Below are 17,572 nucleotides of genomic sequence, written 5' to 3'. Positions count from 1 at the left end.
AGTAGCACCGGAAGGATTCAGGAGACAGGAGCGGAACTGGCTCCCTTCTGTATAACTGGTAGATTTGTTCCTTCCTGTTAGTACTCAAGTTGAGAGAGACTGATATTATCAAGCTTAAATCTTAGAGGTTTGAACACAGGCCCTAGTTACAAAGACTCAGGTTTCACTGAGCGCCATTACATTAGGTAGTAGGGTATATTGGGATCCTTATCTGAAAATCAGAGGGAAAAAAAAGTGCATGTGAAGAGCTCAGCTGTGTGTGTTTGGGTTGACTGTCAAACAGCATGGGTGCCTAGAGTAAAAGCTCCGTAACATCTGACACATCTCTTGCCCCTTTCCGGAATTCCTCACTGACTTTGCCTTCACTGGCTGGGATAACTAACATCAGTCTTTTCTGGCTTGCATAGGCTCTATGATTTTCCCCTTTCAGTACTCCTGAGGGCAAGGAGGCAGGCGCAGGTTGCTGTAGTGACAGCCCATGAGAAGACTTGGAAAAGAAGGTTATTCCCCTAGCCCAGGGGTCTCAGTGAAGGGCAAGTGCATCTCCCTCTTCTGACAGTCTGCAGTCTAAGAACAATTTTCCCCAGTAGTCCTTGAGCTGCTGGAGTAGGAAGATGGCTAGTGTGCGTATCCGGGAAACCTGCACCGGGTAGCCTCTGCTGGTTTTTCTGGGTTGAAGGTTGTTAGCCTCGGGGAGCCTGGGTGGCTCAGTCCGTTGAGCTTCTGACTTCGGCTCAGGTCACGATCTCACGGTTAATGAGTTCGAGCCCCACATCGGGCTCTGCGCCATCAGCGCGGAGCCTGCCTTGGATCCTCTGTCCCCTCTCTCTGCCCCCTACCCTGCTTGCTCTCTCAAAAATAAACATTTAAAATAAATAAGTAAATAATTAAAAAAAAATCATAGGTTGAAGGTTAGTCTTGAAGTTCCCCCCGATCTGTGGAGATGCGTCCCGAGACCCCCAGTAGGTGGGTTGCTATCCGAAACCGCGGAACCGCGGATCGTACTGAACGTTGTCCATATTGTGTCTCTTGCTGTGCATACGTACTGTGGCCCACTGCAGTTCATAGCTCAGGCACTGTCAGAGATTGACAGCAATAGAACGATTATAAAATGTACCGTAAGAACAATTATGTGAATGTGTTTGCGAGGATGTATGTGAGTTACATCTCTTGTCAGTTTATCTTCTTGTCCTGTACTCACCCCTCTTCTTCCGATGATGTGAGACGATAAAACGTCCACGTGACAAGAGGAAGCGAGGCGAATGATGTAGGCACTGGGCCGTGATGTGGCGCTGCTATTGACCTGGGGAAGTGCCAGAAGGGGGATTGTCTGCTTCGCCACCAGGGTTGACCTCGGGCGTCTGAGACCCTGGAAAGGCTCAACTGTGGACAAGGGGCACTACTGTGCTTCCTGTCACTGGCCTAGACGTAGGGTGACATTGCCTCCCTAAAAAGAAAACAGAAACGAGATTCTGTAAAAGAAACCGCACGGCAGAAAAAGCCAGGTGACATCTGTGAGACGGTGGGGGTGGTGTGTGTCACACCCAAATACGTTTGTATTGTTGCCGCAGAAATTGGCCTCCTCATAAAGAGTCTACTGTTTGCGGAACCACCATGTCCACGTGGAGTTCGCCAGTGTTTGATGTTGAAGAAAAAAAGCCCTGAAATGGGGCAGTGCCGTCGTTTGTAGACCGCTTGGGATGCATCGCTTCCTTTTCACTCTGGGCTCTGCGGATTGTGCCTGAGTCACGACGAACTTGAAAGCGGTTACTTGAGATTAGTGTGATCCCAGAAATGAATGTGAATGTGACAAGCAGAAGTAAAATGGGAATTTTTATCTTACTTCTGGTTAATCCTTTTAAAAAAATTAGAAAAACTGAACGAGAACTGAGCCTTTGGGGTCGACTCTTCCCGGTTTGGGCAGTTTCATGGCAAGCTCTTGTCTAATTGTGGTTTCTGAGAGTGCCCAACATAAGTGATGGGGTGCAGGAAAGATAAAATTCTTGCCTTAAATGCCTTCCAACATGAGTGATCACTGTAACCTTTTTTTGTTATAAAATAATAAATGTCCATTGTGGGAAATTTAGAAAACCTAAGAATAAGGTACTAACCTCTATGATCCTATTATCTAGAAATAAACACTCCAACTTTTTCGTTAATACTGGTTTAACGTTATTTTTCTAATAATGTTTTAAAGTGTACGTATATACGTATTTTCATATAATTGGAACCACACTGAACATATCTTTAATTTTTTCCAGACACAAATCAGAACTGATTTCCTCATTACATTTTCTTTCACCATATATATATATATATATATACATATATATATATATGTATATATATACATGTGTGTATGTTTTATTGTTTTAAGCTTTGTATTAGAAGTTAAGTAGAGGGAAGAGTGTTTGGGAACAGTGAGTTCCTGTGGACCCGTAACAAATTCATGGCCCCTCATTGCAGCCTTCCACCTCCAGACAAAATCTGTCCCTCCCTTCTCAGACCAGATTATTCTGAAGCAAATCTCGTGTGTATAATTTCTTTCATAAATATCTCCATAATTATCTCTAAAAAGTAAGGACAGTTAAAAATCATAACTACAGGGACTCCTGGGTGGCTCATTTGGTTGAGCGTCTGACTTTGGCTTAGGTCATGCTCTCACAGATTGTGAGTTCGAGTCCCATATTGGGCTCAGTGCTGACAGATCTGAGCTTGGAACCTGCTTTGGATTCTGTGTCTCCCTCTCTCTCTGCCCCTCCCCCACTCACAGTCTGTCTCTTTCTGTCTCAAAAATAAATGGTAAAAAGAATAAAACAAATCATAACCACAATATCATTATTATACTTAAATTTTTATGTAATAATTTCTATTTTTTAAATGTTTATTTTTGAGAGAAAGAGACAGAGTGTGAGTGGGGGAGGAGCAGAGAGAGAGGGAGACACAGAATCTGAAGCAGGCTCTAGGCTCTGAGCTGTCAGCACAGAGCCCAGTGCGGCATTCGAACATGGGACCAGTGAGATCATGACCTAGGCCAAAGTCGGATGCTCACTGACTGAGCCACCCAGGCGCCCCTATAGTTTCTATTTTTTTTTAAGTTTTAAGTAACCGCTGCACCCAACATGGGGCTCGAACTCACGACCCCGAGGTCGAGTCATACGCTCTTCTGACTGAGCCAGCCAGGTGCCCCAATAATGATTTCTTAATAGAATCCAATATCTCAGTCATTTAAGACATAATTAAGAAAAAATTTTTTTAACGTTTATTTAACGTTTATTAATGTTGAGATATACAGAGTGCGAGTGGGGGAGGGGCAGAGAGAGAGGGAGACACAGAATCTGAAACAGGCTCCAGGCTCCGAGCCATCAGCACGGAGCCCGGCGCGGGGCTCGAACTCACGAACTGTGAGATCATGACCTGAGCCGACGTCGGACGCTTAACCGACTGAGCCACCCGGGCGCCCCTAAAACGTAAGTTTTAATAAGGGCATAATAATCAGTTATACGAACCATAATTTTTATACCCCTTTATTGATCTGTATCGTAGAATTCACCCATTTCAAGTGTACATTTCATTGTTTTTTTAGGAAATTGACTTAGGCGTCCATCACCACGATCCAGCGTTAGTAGAACATTATATCCCCCAGTAAGGTCGCTTGTGCTTACATACAGTTAATCCCCAGACCTGCCTCCAGCCCCAGGCAGTCACTGATCTACTTTCCGCCTCTAGATTTGCCTTTTCAGGACATTTCATGGAAAGTGAATCGCGCCGTATGTGGCCTTTAGTGTCTTCTTGAAAGACACACTCGCATTGTTTCTGAGAGTCATCGCGGTGTTTGGTGCGTCAGTGGGGTGTTCCTCTTGATCGCCGAGCAGTGTGCTATGGTCTGCGTGTGGACCATAAGCTCTTTGACCAATTTTGTATTGTTAATAATTCTTTCTTCTATCCCTGAGGTTGACGTTCTTCTTGGTAAGTTTTTGTAGGTATCCATAGGTTTTTGCTTAGGTTAATTTTCTTCATGGGATGTTTCTGGGCCAAAGGGTATTTTTCAGGCTTTTTTTGGTAACAGTTGCCAAGCCGCTTTCCAGAAAAGCTGTGTTGGTTCCCACTCCCATCCAGTTAGTGTGTGAGGATGTACTTTTCCCTAAAGCCTTGCCCATCATATTTTATTCTTAAAATCACATTTACCTGTACATTTTAGAAATTTCAGAGCAAATTTTTCATCCTTTTCTCAGCTCAACCAGAATGTAAGTTCCTTCCAAAGAAAATTTGTTGGTGAGGTGAAGAGGTGTGAAGAACTAGAACGAATATTAGGTAAGTGTTATTTTATTTTATTTTGTTATTTTGGGGGGTTAAGTTTATTTTACTAACTTAATTATTTGTATATAAGCAAGCCTTGTTCACTTTAGAAAAATTAGAAAATATAGGCCAGCAAAAAGGAAAAAAGAATTCACCATCCTGTGCTTTTTACTCTTTACCTATAAAAGTAAGGATTCACATATATAACTATCAGGCTATTTTGTTGTCAGCTCTGTTTCTCAGGAAGTCCTGTAACATCTTTTCGTATCAATAAACAGATGGACCCCTCATCATCCTTTTTTTTTTTTTAAGTTTATTTATTTATTTTGAGAGAGAGAGAGAGAGAGAGAGAGAGACATGGGAGGGGCATAGAGAGAGGAAGAGAGAGAATCCCAAGCAGGCTCTGTATCAGCAGTGGAGAGGGACTGTGACCTGAGCCGAAACCAACAGCAGGTCACTTAACTGAGCCACCCAGGCACCCTAGACGCGGCATCAATTTTAATGGCTGCCTAGTATTTCATGAGATTAATGTGTTATAATTTATGTAGCCAATCCCTTGTAGTTTATCATAATTGAAGACATTGTATACATGTTACTTAAAATTATGCCAAAGATCAAGGGAGGCATGAAATGACAGATTGGCTTTGCTTGCAAAGGTGTTAGATCAGTGTTCCCTTGATGGTTAAGCTTCACAGCTCAGTAGCTCAAGGCTACTTGCTTTATCTGTAAGATCTTTACTGTCTTAGCCTAAGATAGTCATCACTATCAATTCCAGTGTGAAGTTCTGACTGAAATGGGGGGAGGGAGAGGATGATTGCATACCACCTACTGAAGTACAAAACTTTTTTTTTTAGGATGAAAGAGGGGTGCCTGGGTGACTGAGTCAGTTAAGCGTCTGATGTGGGCTCAGTTCATGATCTAAGAGTTAGTGAGTTCGAGTCCTGCTGCGCTGACGGCTCAGAGCCTGCAGCCTGCTTCGGATTCTGGGTCTCCCTCTCTCTGCCCCTCCCCTGCTTACACTCTTTCTCTCTCTCAAAAATAAATAAACATTAAGAAAAAAAAAAGAAGGATGAACAGAAAAACATGGGGATGAGTGAGCCAAGGAAGGGACAGAATATGACTTTCGAAATAACTTTTAAAAAAAATTTTATTTACATATATATATATATATATATATATATATATATATATATGTATGTATATATATTTTTATTTATTTAGAGAGGGAGAGAGAATCCCAAGCAGGCTCCCTGCTGTTATCACAGAGCTGAACACAGGGCTCCGTCTCACAAACTGTGAGATCATGATCTGAGCTGAAGTTGGATGCTTAACCAACTGAGCCCCCCAGGTGCCCCTGGGATGATTCCTAATAGCTAATATTTATTGTGGATCTTTATCGTTTTGAAATTTATTTTATTTTTTTTTATTTGAGAGGGAGGGGGAGGAGCAGAGTGAGAGAGAATGAGAGAGAGAGAGAGAGAGAGAGAGAGAGAGAGAGAGAGATTGAATCCCAAGCAGGCTCCACGCCCAGTGCAGAGCCCAATACGGGGCTTAATCCCACAACCCTCAGATCGTGACCTGAGCCGAAATCAGGAGTCAGATACTCAACCGAGTGAGCCATGCAGACACCCTGGATTTTATGATTTAATTGGAGATTTTTAAGGCCAAAACACTTTTAATGATCTGAAATCTATTCCTTGCATATTGTTTGAAGTCCTCGTTCCTTGTGTGGGTCGTGTGCGATAGAGTGACATCATATTCCTTTCTTTGCAATATAGTGAGTCCTTGGGCAGGTCGTGGATTAGGAATGAGGTTTTTAAAGGCAGTGACAGCACATCAGGCACGTGGAGGACTTCCTATAGCTTAAACTGTTTCAAAAAGCATATAGATTTCAAAAAGGAAAACAGATTTCCCAAGTAAATTAGGTTTAATTGGTGAAACGATTTGTGTCCCATTTCCGGAAACCTCTTAAGCCCCGTGCTTCCTTTGCTATCCTGTTAGGGAGACATCCTCACCTTTCTGTTTCTTCCTCTCAATAAAATAACTAGTAAGTCTTCTCCAAGATATTCTGTCCGGTTATGAGTTTACCAGGCGTTGTGACTTGCATCCTAAGGACAAGGATGCTTCATGGCATTGAAAATGTAAACTGAAGAAATTCGGTTAATTTTGCCTGGTTCACCGCGAGTTTTATGAATCTGGCTGTCGACGTAAGTAGGGAAGCAGCGCGGATTGTTGTGAGTCCGAACAGCCTGGCCAGCGCGGAGCTGTCCGGAGAGCCTGGCTCTCTGCCCTGTGCCCTCAGGGCCCCCTGTGCCCCTCAGGGCTCCGTGCGCAGCTAGAGGCTGTGCTTCTCCTGGGGGATTTACTTCCTCCTAACGGCACCTGCCAGGGAGTCCCGCTGCTGTCTCCGGGGGGGGGGGGGGGGGGGGGGGGGGGGGACGATTCTAGGTCTGTCCCTGGCTTATCCTGCACTTCTGAGTGTGTCTCATCTGCAGGTACAGAAACAGCTGCGACTCCAGAGTTCTTTAACTAGGGTCTCAGACATAAAGGAGACTTGGGGGGATTTCAGGGAATGTTTGTCAGGTTATCGTCGATCTTGTCACTGCGTGCTCACCTCTGTAGGTGGTATTATTTTGTAGATCTTTGGAAGCGAGGTTGTAAGAGGCTTTTTGTAAGTCAGTTGGAGTAAGCAAGACTTCTGTGCATTCAGACATTAATTTTGAGGCGACCCAGGAATGGTTGGGACGGAAAATGTTCTGACTGAAATGTCTTGGAGCGGGTTTTTGAGTCTAATTTGTTTACCTTTTATTCCCACAGCATATTTGGTACAGGAAATTAATAGAGCTGACATTCCCCTGCCTGAGGGAGAGACCAGTCCTCCTGCACCCCCTCTGAAACAAGTCCTAGAAATGCAGGTAATGTGTTTCTGAAGAAGCTGTTTTAGGTCGCTGATGGCAGACACTGCTCGTCTACTGAGTTTATATCGTCCAGGGCTTGTCGGGTTTTCTTCTCAAAACCGTGGAATGAAAACTAAAGAACAATGCTATGGTTAGCCCTCCAAGTTTTGTTTTTTTTGTGTTTTTTGTTTTTTGTTTTGAGAGAGAGGAGGGGCACAAGTGAGCGAGGGGCAGAGAAAGAATTCCAGGAGGGGTAGAAGGAGAGAGAGAGAGAGAGATAGAGAGAGAAGTGGGGCTTGAACTCAACTAAGGCGGGATTCGAGCTCACCTGATGTAGGACTCGAATTCACGAGCTATGAGATCATGACCCGAACCGAAGTTAGATGCTTAGCAACTGAGCCACCCAAGTGCCCAGCCCTCCAAATTTTAAGTGTAATTTAGTTTTCTTGTAAAATGTAAGATGCACGCTCCCTTTCCAGGTGGTGTTGAGCTGAAGCTAATGAAAATTGGGTTGTGAAATGGGGTGCTTAGTCAGGTAATGTTTCTGAAAGTACGTTCCGGGCTTCTCTGGGCTTTAGCGTGCCTCTCCTGGCGTGAGTAAGGGAATCTTCAGTCCTGGACCCTTTGCCTTCTGCCAGACTCACGGACCTCCCCTCTGATGCTCAGAAGCTAGTATGAAGGTGATAGGTCATTCCAGGTCAGCAGCAAACAATTCCTTGTCCCTGAGTTCAGTGTCTCAGGGTTACAGCGTTCCCCCCGAGAACCCTGGCTTGTCTTGTTAGTCAGCGCCCCTGTGACTTATCCCCCGAGGTTTGTGTCGATCATCTGATAGTTGATCGCACTGGGAACTAGACTAGAGCCCCTTAGAGCTCTTCTGAAACAATCAGTGTTGTGTAGCCAGGACCATTCCATGGCTGGCCGCTCTGTTTATCTGGGAGGAAGTCATTTAACTTTTGTTATATGAGTGGACTTGAGAGAGAATTGTACAATCAGATGAGTTGAAAGCGGTCATCTGGTTTGGCCTGTTTGATGGGTTGTTTGTGACATAATGACAATTTCGGCGGTTACTGAGTATTTATACTTTTCGTAAAAGGCAGAGCACAAGTAATGGAGGTAGTATGTCAAGGGATTTGTTTGCATACAAGTTTTCAGTGAGTCAGGGGTTTGTTCTACAGATCTCTGCCTCTGTTGTTCGAATACTTAAGTATTGTTAAAGAAAGATGCCTGCGGTGTAATTGATTATGAAAGAAGATTCGATCTCAGGGCATCCTTCAGCCCAATTATTCGTATAAGTGCAACTTATACACGTAGACTCCTTTTTTTTTAACTTTTAATTTTTTTTTTTTTTTTAACGTTTATTTTTGAGAGAAAGAGAGAAGGAGAGTATGAGCGGGGGAGGGGCAGAGAGAGAGGGAGACACAGAATCTGAAGCCGGCTCCAGTCTCTGAGGTGTCAGCACAGAGCCCGACACGGGGCTCGAACTCATGAACTGCAAGATCATGACCCGAGCCGAAGTCGGCCGCTTAACCGACTCAGCCACCCAGGCGCCCCTCTATACATGCAGCCTCGTAACTAGAGGCTGGGAATATTTATGCTCCGAAAAGGTGACCTCAGTTTTCTTCTGTGTTGCAAATAAACGGAAACGTAGACTTGAAAGGAGACTGTCTGATGTGCGACAGTGGGTAAGCAGATGAAGGAAAATCCACGCAAGTGGTGGGGGCTGAGATCAGGCCAGGCCAGCCCAGGGTACCGTGAGTCATCACCTGCGACACCTCCATCGTGCGTGGTGTCAGCTTCTTAGGAGTTCCCTGAATCAGTACAAAACCGTAAACGACGGGCCTTTAAAATCTCCGCATGCTTCCGTATCCCTGTCCGACTATCGGATTCTGGCTTGTTAAGCCCGGTCCTGGCTCTAGCAAGTGTGTGAAAAAATGACGAAACTACGCTTGGAGCGGACCTGTCCTCTTAAGTAACTGCCCTTTTGTTTTAGGAGCAGCTGCAGAAGCTCGAGGTTGAGCTGAGGGAAGTCACCAAGAACAAGGAGAAACTGAGGAAGAACTTGCTTGAACTGATTGAGTACACTCACATGCTCAGAGTGACAAAAACCTTCGTTAAACGAAACGTGGAGGTACTGACCACACACGTGAGGAAGTGCATTTCTTTTGCAAAACTCTCGTTCCCATAAGGTTTCTCTTTCGGCTATTTGTTATCAAACAGGTTCATTTTGATCTTAGCTTTATTTTTCAGTCGGATTATACGACATGAAAAAAAAAGTGTTAAGCTTTTCCCTGCGTTGGTTGATTTAGCGATAACGATACTTCCTATTTGTAAAATCTTTAGTTTTCAGTTGAAAAAAATCTTTTTATGTTCATGAGGGAAAAAATGGGAAAGTAGCGTTTGAGCTCTAACATTTAGGTATTTTTTTTCTTTTTCTTCACCAAATTACTAAGAGTAAAAGAATTAACAAAAAAGTCTTTGTAAGAGTAGAAACAGTCTACATAATAGTCTGTCCTCAGCTGAGTAGGGAGGGGAGTCTGTTCTGTCAGGGCTGTTTCGTTTGGCGTGGTGACATCTGACTGAGCACTCTGTCTCCAAGTGAGGCGGCGACATAAATTGTAACTATATCTCTAGTGAACGACTTCAAGTAGCTTATAAAAAAAGCGACGGGGCAATGATCGTTTTTATTTACCGGAGCTGTGTTCCACGTCTAATTTGTCTTGGGGTGTCGGCGTCCAGATCTGGCACCCAGTTAGGATGCCCTATAAACTTGTTTGGAAACATGACTTGGGAAATAAAGTGTCACTTTTTTTTTTTTTTAACATTTATTTATTTTTGAGACAGAGAGAGACAGAGCATGAACGGGGGAGGGTCAGAGAGAGGGAGACACAGAATCTGAAACAGGCTCCAGGCTCTGAGCTGTCAGCACAGAGCCCGATGCGGGGCTCGAACTCACAGACCGTGAGATCATGACTTGAGCTGAAGTCAGCCGCTTAACCGACTGAGTCACCCAGGCGCCCCTAAAGTGTCACTTTTAATAAGACACACTTGGTTTCATATTTCTTTGTAGTTTGAACCTACTTATGAAGAATTCCCTCCCTTAGAGAATGATTCCTTGTTGGACTACAGCTGTATGCAGAGGCTGGGAGCAAAACTGGGGTAGGTGACAACCACCGGGGGGGGGGGGGGCCGAGCATCGCTGTCCTTGTCGTCAGTGGAGGGATGAGAGCTACCATTTGAAGGCCTGTGATGGAGTGAAAGAAAGTGCATGTCTGTTTAAGAAAACACTGTACTCCTGTATTTGCTGAGTTGGATTATTCAGCTGTATTGACTTTTTAGCTAAATACCATGGGGATTTCTTCTTTCAGTATAATGAGCTGGAAAGAAGGAACGTTTATGCCATTCAGTGTTATATCAATAAGCCTACAATAATAGGTCAGTGACGCATCAAGTCCTGTTTTGTTTGGTGGAAACATAGGGGCTAAACTGAGTTGGTTAATTAATTAATTGATTTTTTAATTTTTTTAAAACGTTTATTTATTTTTGAGAGAAAGAGAGAGAGACACACACACAGAGCGTGAGTGGGGGGGGAGGGCAGAGAGAGATGGAACACAGAATCCGAAGCAGGCTCCAGGGTCTGAGCTGTCAGCACAGAGCCCGGCGAGAGGCTCGAACTCAAGAACCGTGAGATAGGACCCGAGCCAAAATCAAGAGTTGGACACTTAACCAACTGAGCCACCCAGGCACCCCAGCTATACATTTTAAAGGATGTTTCAAAAATTTTTAACCCAGCATTTTCGATATTTTGCATTTGGAGGGCTTTCCAGATACCCTTTTCACCATTTTTCCAGAAATGAAAGTCTTCATTTCTCCTTTTAATGCAATTTGAGGATTCAATTGCTTTTCAATTGACTACAGGTTGCTTTTATTGTCTCATAGGTTTGTATCTGGCCTAATTAACCAAGGGAAAGTTGAAGCATTTGAGAAAATGCTGTGGAGGGTCTGCAAAGGGTATACCATCGTGACCTATGCAGAACTGGATGAGCCCCTCGAGGACCCTGAAACTGTGAGTCGATGTCCCGATCACCTTTTAACCATGACAGATTGGCAGCAGAGTTGGGGGCGCAGTGCACAGGGAGCCGCTTGAGAGTGGGGTGTTCACCTGATGGCTTATCATCCTCGAGTACCTTCAGGTGTAGCTCTAAAGTCTAGGACTTTCTCCTCGATGGCAGCCGGGAAATTACCGTAGACACGTTGCTACTGTCCGAGCCTCAGACCCCATTGAGGTTTCCCCCGTCGTACCACAGTCCCTTTTATAGCAGACAGTCTAGTTTTGAATCACAGTTTGGATCTAATTGTCACGTCTCTTTGGTCTCCTTCATTCTGGGACAGTTTCTCAGTCTTTTCTTGACTTTCACGACCTTGACATTTGAAAATGATTATAGATCAGTTGTTGTTGTTGTTTTGTAGAATGTCTCTGCATTTGGGTTTGTCTGCTGTTTTCCCAGGATTAGATTCAGGTCATGCGTCTTCTGCAGGAGTGATGCTATGTTCTCCTCCCTGCATCCTCGTGGGCGCACGATTTAGTTTGTCCCATTGCTCGTAACGTCGCTCTGATCACTTGGCCGAGGTGGTGACTCCTCGACTTCACTGTGAAGTCACTCCTTTTCCTTATAATTAATAAGTGTTTTAGGGGAAGTGCTTTGAAACTCTGTACCTATCCCATTCCTTACCAGATTTTCCGTTCTTTGTTTCCCATTTGATTCAATGAATTATACTCTTACTGTAATTATTTATTTTGATATTAAAATTCTCTAGATTTGGCCACTCGGGGCCCATTCAGGCTGGCTGTTATGTCCTTTTTTCCGTGCTGCCATCATTTTTGGAGCGCTTGTGCTTTTGAGCACAACAAGCTGTCCGGATTCATTTTGTAATCCCCTCACACAGCCGTGGGATCGGCCATTTCTCTACGAGCCTGGTACTCTTTAGTGGAGAACGGTATTTAGAAGCCAAGGTGTAGTCTCTGGATATGCCCGTTGTTAATTGAGGAGTTGTGTTCCCCAGTCTGTCACTGGACAGCTCTAGGACACACACACACACACACACACACACACACACACACACACACCTTTATTTCTGGGCCTGTGCGTACATACTGAAAACTGTGAGTTCGCATCCAATTCCAATCCAACACCACAGAGTTCAGTCTCAGTTCCTCCATTTCTGTTTTTGTAACGTTTTCCTTTGATGGTGAGAAACTCGGCTCCTGTTGTTGTAGTATTTTTACTTATTTTCAGTCCTCTCGCCTGTAACCGACCTTCCCGTCAGTGTCTCATTTTTGCCACCCCCACATCCCCCTGTGCGGAGCCCTGAGTTCCCCATGCCAGGTGGGCCCCTGGTGTGGGTGCCCTCCTCACCCTGCCTGGGCCGCTCCCCTACGTGGATGCTCTGCCCACCTTGCTTCAGCTCTGGCTTTGCCCAGGCCATTTTTGGTCTTCCCCTCCTTCTGGGTCCATCCCTGCACGTGCACTTAAGGCTTTAGGACTGAATTATTCAGGAAGGGAAGTAGAGGGGCAGGAGAGAGAAAGAGCCATCAGCACTTTTTAAAATCTCTATGATTTTTTTTTTTTTTAGATTTTACAATAAAAATAACTATATTGCTCTAAATGAGGATGAACTGATCTATTACAGGTAGAAGAGGAACTTTAGCTTCTTAATTTTGAGGAAAGGGTTTGTGGTTTTTTTTTTTTCTAAATTTGCCTCAGGAATTTTGGCTGCAAGATTACTGTATGTCCCATAGTAGTTGTGACACATAAAGAGGAATTTGGCTGTGAAATGGATTTTCATAAACTTTAGCCTGAAAAAAAACCACGCATGTTTAACCTAATGCGTGAAAATCTAATCAGTCAAGTTGTTCATTAACCGTCCACCTGTGATCTTTTCTACTCTTTTGTGTCTCCTGTAACTGCCACTAGCAGTCTGTTTCTTTGTCCTTCAACTGTGACCTTTATGACCTCTGTACGTAAAACTGAAGATAGAAACCATTGTGCAGTGGCATTACCTATTCTTTTGAGCTTTTTCTTTTCCTTTATTGTATTCTTATTTTTTTTTAAAGAGAGAGAGGGAGAGGGGCAGAAGAAAGAGAGAGAGATTGAGAGAGGAAGAATGCAGATGAATCTTAATCGGGCTCCGTGCTCAGCTCACCTGGGAGCCTGATGATGGGCTTGACCCCACAACCACGAGATCGTGACCTGAGCCAAAATCAAGAGTCAGAGGCTCAACTGACTGAGCCACCCAGGCGCCATTGAGCTCTTTCTTTATTAAGAGGACCTATCAGTCATTCTCATGCAGAACTTTCATTCACGTTAAAATTGTTTTCTATATATTTCTAAGCTCTTTTATGGCAGGCTTTTACCAGCTATGGGAAAGGGCATTAAGTACCTGTGAAGAAAGAGAAGTGGATTAGAGAGATGTAGATCTTGAAAATACAACAACTTCTCCACAATTACACAAGAGATGCATGCTGGTTGTAGAAAATTGGGAACAGTACCGAAAACGTGAAGGAGAAAATCTATCCCCTGTGGTCCTGTTCAGAAAGAGCCACAGCTGACATTTCGGTGTGTTATTCTTTTTGTGCTTGTTCTGGGTGTTCGATTTGGCAACTTCTTCTCCGGTTCTAGGATTTGTGTGTTCTGATCCCTCAGTGTCATTACCGACCCCAGAGCTTATTTCTGGCCATTTCCCCCTTGTCGGTCTGGTTTCTAGATGCGATGCTGGACTCCGGCGATTTCACTGGGTTTTATGATTTGTATTTCATGTTGTGAACTGTCCCTGTGCCTTCTTACGCCCGAGGTGGTTGACATGGTACTATTGTTAAAGTTGTTATGGAATCTTCGAGGTCAGGTGTACTATAAATGCCGTTTCTTTCTTCCCCCGTTTCGTTTCTTCAATTACTTATTTTGAAATAATTTCGGTTTACAGAAAAGTTGCCAGAAGAGAACAGAGACTTGTCATATCCCCTCACCCACATTTCCCTGTCGTTAACAGGTTCCCACATTGGCTCTGTCACCCGTGTGCTCTCTCTGTGAGTCTCTTCCCGTTTTCACTAGGCTCTTTGCACACTTTCTACAAGGAAGCCATAGACTCTGTCACCCCTGGGTCACTCCAGTGCGGGTACTCCCAAGCAAGGACACTCTTCCACAACCACGGGGGGCCCCTCCGAAAGAGGGAAAGAGCACGGGTGCAGCTCTTTTGAACACTCCGAACTTGCCATGCCCACCTCCCAGCAGACTGTCTTTCTTCCTTCCTGATCCAGCACCTCCCCCTGGGTCTGTAGTCCCGTCTGGAACAGGCTGACCCCATCCCTCTGGGCCACTTGATGTTTCGTCACCACCAGACTCGGGCCATATGTTCTTGGCAGGGACACCTTGGAAGTGACGCTCTGGCCATCTCAGCGCATCTCGTCAGGTGCGGGCCCGTAACGTCGACCTGGTCACGTGGCCGTCTGCCGGGTTCCTCCGCTTTCATGGCATCGTGTTGCCTTTTGTGATTGATGAGTAGCTTGGCGGGAGGTGTTCCAAGTGGTGCTAGTGTCCCGATCACCAGCCTGCCCACCACCTGTAGCGTCCATTGACGGCCCTCGAATCTGCCACCTCCGTCATGGCTGCCACGTGGTAACCATGTGGGTTCTCGATTTCCATCTTTCCTTCTGTACTTATTAGCGATTCCACGGAAGGTACGCTTCTCCCCTCTCGCATCCAAGGACTCATGGCTTCCCATTGTATTTAATGACTTGTAATCTGTCACACTCAGTGTTTATTTGGATGCCCAAATTGTCCCTGATTCAGCTACAGAAGGTCCCTTCACACGTGTTCCTGTGTCGTTTGGCCTGTCGTTAGCGTTCACTGAGCATTCCCTTCCTTTCTGGCAGCACAACGCATTCCAGCTTCATCTTGGGCTTTCGGTGCCTGGCCTGGACCCAGCCATTTCTCCAAGGACCCCTGGTTCCTTTTAGTGGACGATGTTTACAAAGGTCTGGGTGCTCGAGTGCTCACCGTGTACGGGAGTGTCGTCGTTTCTGGGCCCTTCCAGCGGTAGCATGTGTGTGTGCACACACACGCACACGCACGCACACCCGCACATGTCCACGCGCACAGCTGTAACCACCTCTGTGGCTCCCTGTGCTTACATTTTATAAAGCTATGTGTCCCGACTATAACTTAAAATTCTGATCAGTTCTTTCTAGACTTAACCTTTTTCCAGCTCTTTTCTGACAAGTGAGAAATCTGCCTCCCCTTATCCTCAACGTATTTCATGAATCGCTCAGTTTATTTATTCAGTGTAACCGGTCTCCTAACCACATCAACCATCTCCTGCAACCCCCTGGCCACCCTTTGTCCTTGCCTTGGGACCCACCTGCCTGGGCTTCTCTGAGGCTCCCCAACCTGTTCCCCCGCCTCCTGTGGCCCAGGGCTCGATTCTTAGACTGCTTCTCTCCTCTCTCTGCCCCTAGGGATCCTGTATAATTTCACAGCTTTAAATACTGCCTCCCAAATGTATATCTAGAACTTGGACCTCTCTTCTCAAAAAGAGACTTTTCTGTATAACTGGCTACTCTGTGTCTCTTTTAAAAATCTGAAAGACATTTCCACCGGGTGTCTAAAACTGGACCTCCCGATCTTTCCTCTCCTACCTGCCCTGCCAGGCATGCCATCTCGGTAAGAGGCTACTCAGTCCTTCCGACTGCTCAGGCCCAGAGCCTTGGGGGTCGTCCTGACTCTTCTCTTTTTCCTCACACCTCATGATTAATCCTGTAGCGGAGTGATTGGCCGTGTCTTTTGAATAGGAAGAGACTCTGGCCTTTCTCGTCACCTCCACCCTGCTCCACACCTCAGGTACATCCATTCTGCAGGAGCCTCTGTCCTGAGCTCCTGCCCCGGCCACTGCCCTGCTGTGCTCTCTCCTCCCAGCATCCAGAACAATCCCTGTAAGATCACGTCACTCCTCTACTTAAAACCTTCCAGTGGCTTCCTGTCTCACTTGGCAAAACACCCAGAGCCTTGCAGTGTCACCTCTTGTGGCCTCGTCACGTGTCTGACCTGTCCACTCCCCTTCCGTGTGTGGCCTTCTTGCCTTCCCTGCTCCTGCTTCTCTGTGAGCTCTTCTGGGCCTGGGAAGGTCCTTCCCTCAGTGGCCGCACGGCTCCTTCCCTTCTTCACGCCTTTAAGCTCCAATGCTCTTCTCAGGGAGGCCTTCCCTGGTCACCCTATTTAAAATCACCACCCCAGCCTCCCCTCCCTTTCTCCTCTTCCAGCTCTGTTTTCTTTTTTTTTTTTTTTTTTTTTTTTTTTTTTTTTTTTTAAATTTTTTTTTTTTTCAACGTTTTTTATTTATTTTTGGGACAGAGAGAGACAGAGCATGAACGGGGGAGGGGCAGAGAGAGAGGGAGACACAGAATCGGAAACAGGCTCCAGGCTCCGAGCCATCAGCCCAGAGCCTGACGCGGGGCTCGAACTCACGGACCGTGAGATCGTGACCTGGCTGAAGTCGGACGCTTAACCGACTGCGCCACCCAGGCGCCCCACCAGCTCTGTTTTCTTTACGGCACTTATGGCCATTTGGTACGCTGTGTTTTTCTTTGTGTCCCTCGCTGCCAACTTGACTACGAGCTCCCCAGCCCTCCCAGGTCAGGGATTTTTGTCTCTTTTGTTCAGTTCTATATTCCTAGCACCTAGAACAGTGCCTGGGAAATAGGCCAAAAACCTATTCAGTTTTATGTCTAGAATATTTGTAAATATAGTCAATTCTCAGTATTTATGGTAGCTCTGTAGGGTCTCCACGAACACATGAACGAATGACACTGAACCACCGTCCTAGCAGAAATGCAGCCTTAGGTTTCTGTGAGCCTCTGGTCACATTTTGTCCACCAGCCAATAATAACCTTGTTTTATGTGTGTCTCTATTTAGTGTGTATTATCGATTCATTGAACACTGAACTCTGCTAGCAGCACTGTGACTTATGCCTGAAGGAACCTTATCTAACCCACGCATTTTCTCTGTCTTCACTGCCTTCTTGGGCTCAGGAACGCTAGCTAGCACGTCAGCGTTCTGCCTGAGGACCATTTTAGATAGTGAAACCTGCAACAAAGAGCGCAAATCTGAAAGACATGATCCTAAGCAAACCATGAGAAGGACCCTTGTGTACAGGATGAGAGGGAACAAGGCAGAGAGCCGCCCTGTTTGACCTCGGCTGAGTACGCACATCGAGTGGCTCCAACTTTGGGCTGCTCTGCGGTGTGTCTATAAATGGCCAAAGCCATGGCCGGTACTGCTCTCAGGGTCATGAATACAGCGTGGCCAGTTTGGGTGAAGTGTAGTGA

General features: G+C 45.5%; 1 protein-coding gene across 2 annotated transcripts in view; it reads left to right on the top strand.

The window, feature by feature from the left end:
• ATP6V0A2 (ATPase H+ transporting V0 subunit a2) overlaps positions 1 to 17,572 on the top strand; it is a 44,572-nt gene that overhangs the window by 1,708 nt on the left and 25,292 nt on the right. For both annotated transcript variants that reach the window (XM_060612083.3, XM_060612082.3), the window contains exons 2-6: positions 4,236 to 4,314; positions 7,117 to 7,214; positions 9,187 to 9,324; positions 10,264 to 10,352; positions 11,133 to 11,259. In XM_060612083.3, the coding sequence (XP_060468066.2) occupies positions 4,236 to 4,314; positions 7,117 to 7,214; positions 9,187 to 9,324; positions 10,264 to 10,352; positions 11,133 to 11,259 (531 nt within the window). The remainder of the gene's footprint in view (positions 1 to 4,235; positions 4,315 to 7,116; positions 7,215 to 9,186; positions 9,325 to 10,263; positions 10,353 to 11,132; positions 11,260 to 17,572) is intronic.

Source organism: Panthera onca, chromosome D3, assembly GCF_046562875.1.
Source record: "Panthera onca isolate mPanOnc1 chromosome D3, mPanOnc1 haplotype 2, whole genome shotgun sequence".
Taxonomy (NCBI): domain Eukaryota; kingdom Metazoa; phylum Chordata; class Mammalia; order Carnivora; family Felidae; genus Panthera; species Panthera onca.
This window is presented reverse-complemented; position numbering and strand designations above follow the sequence as displayed.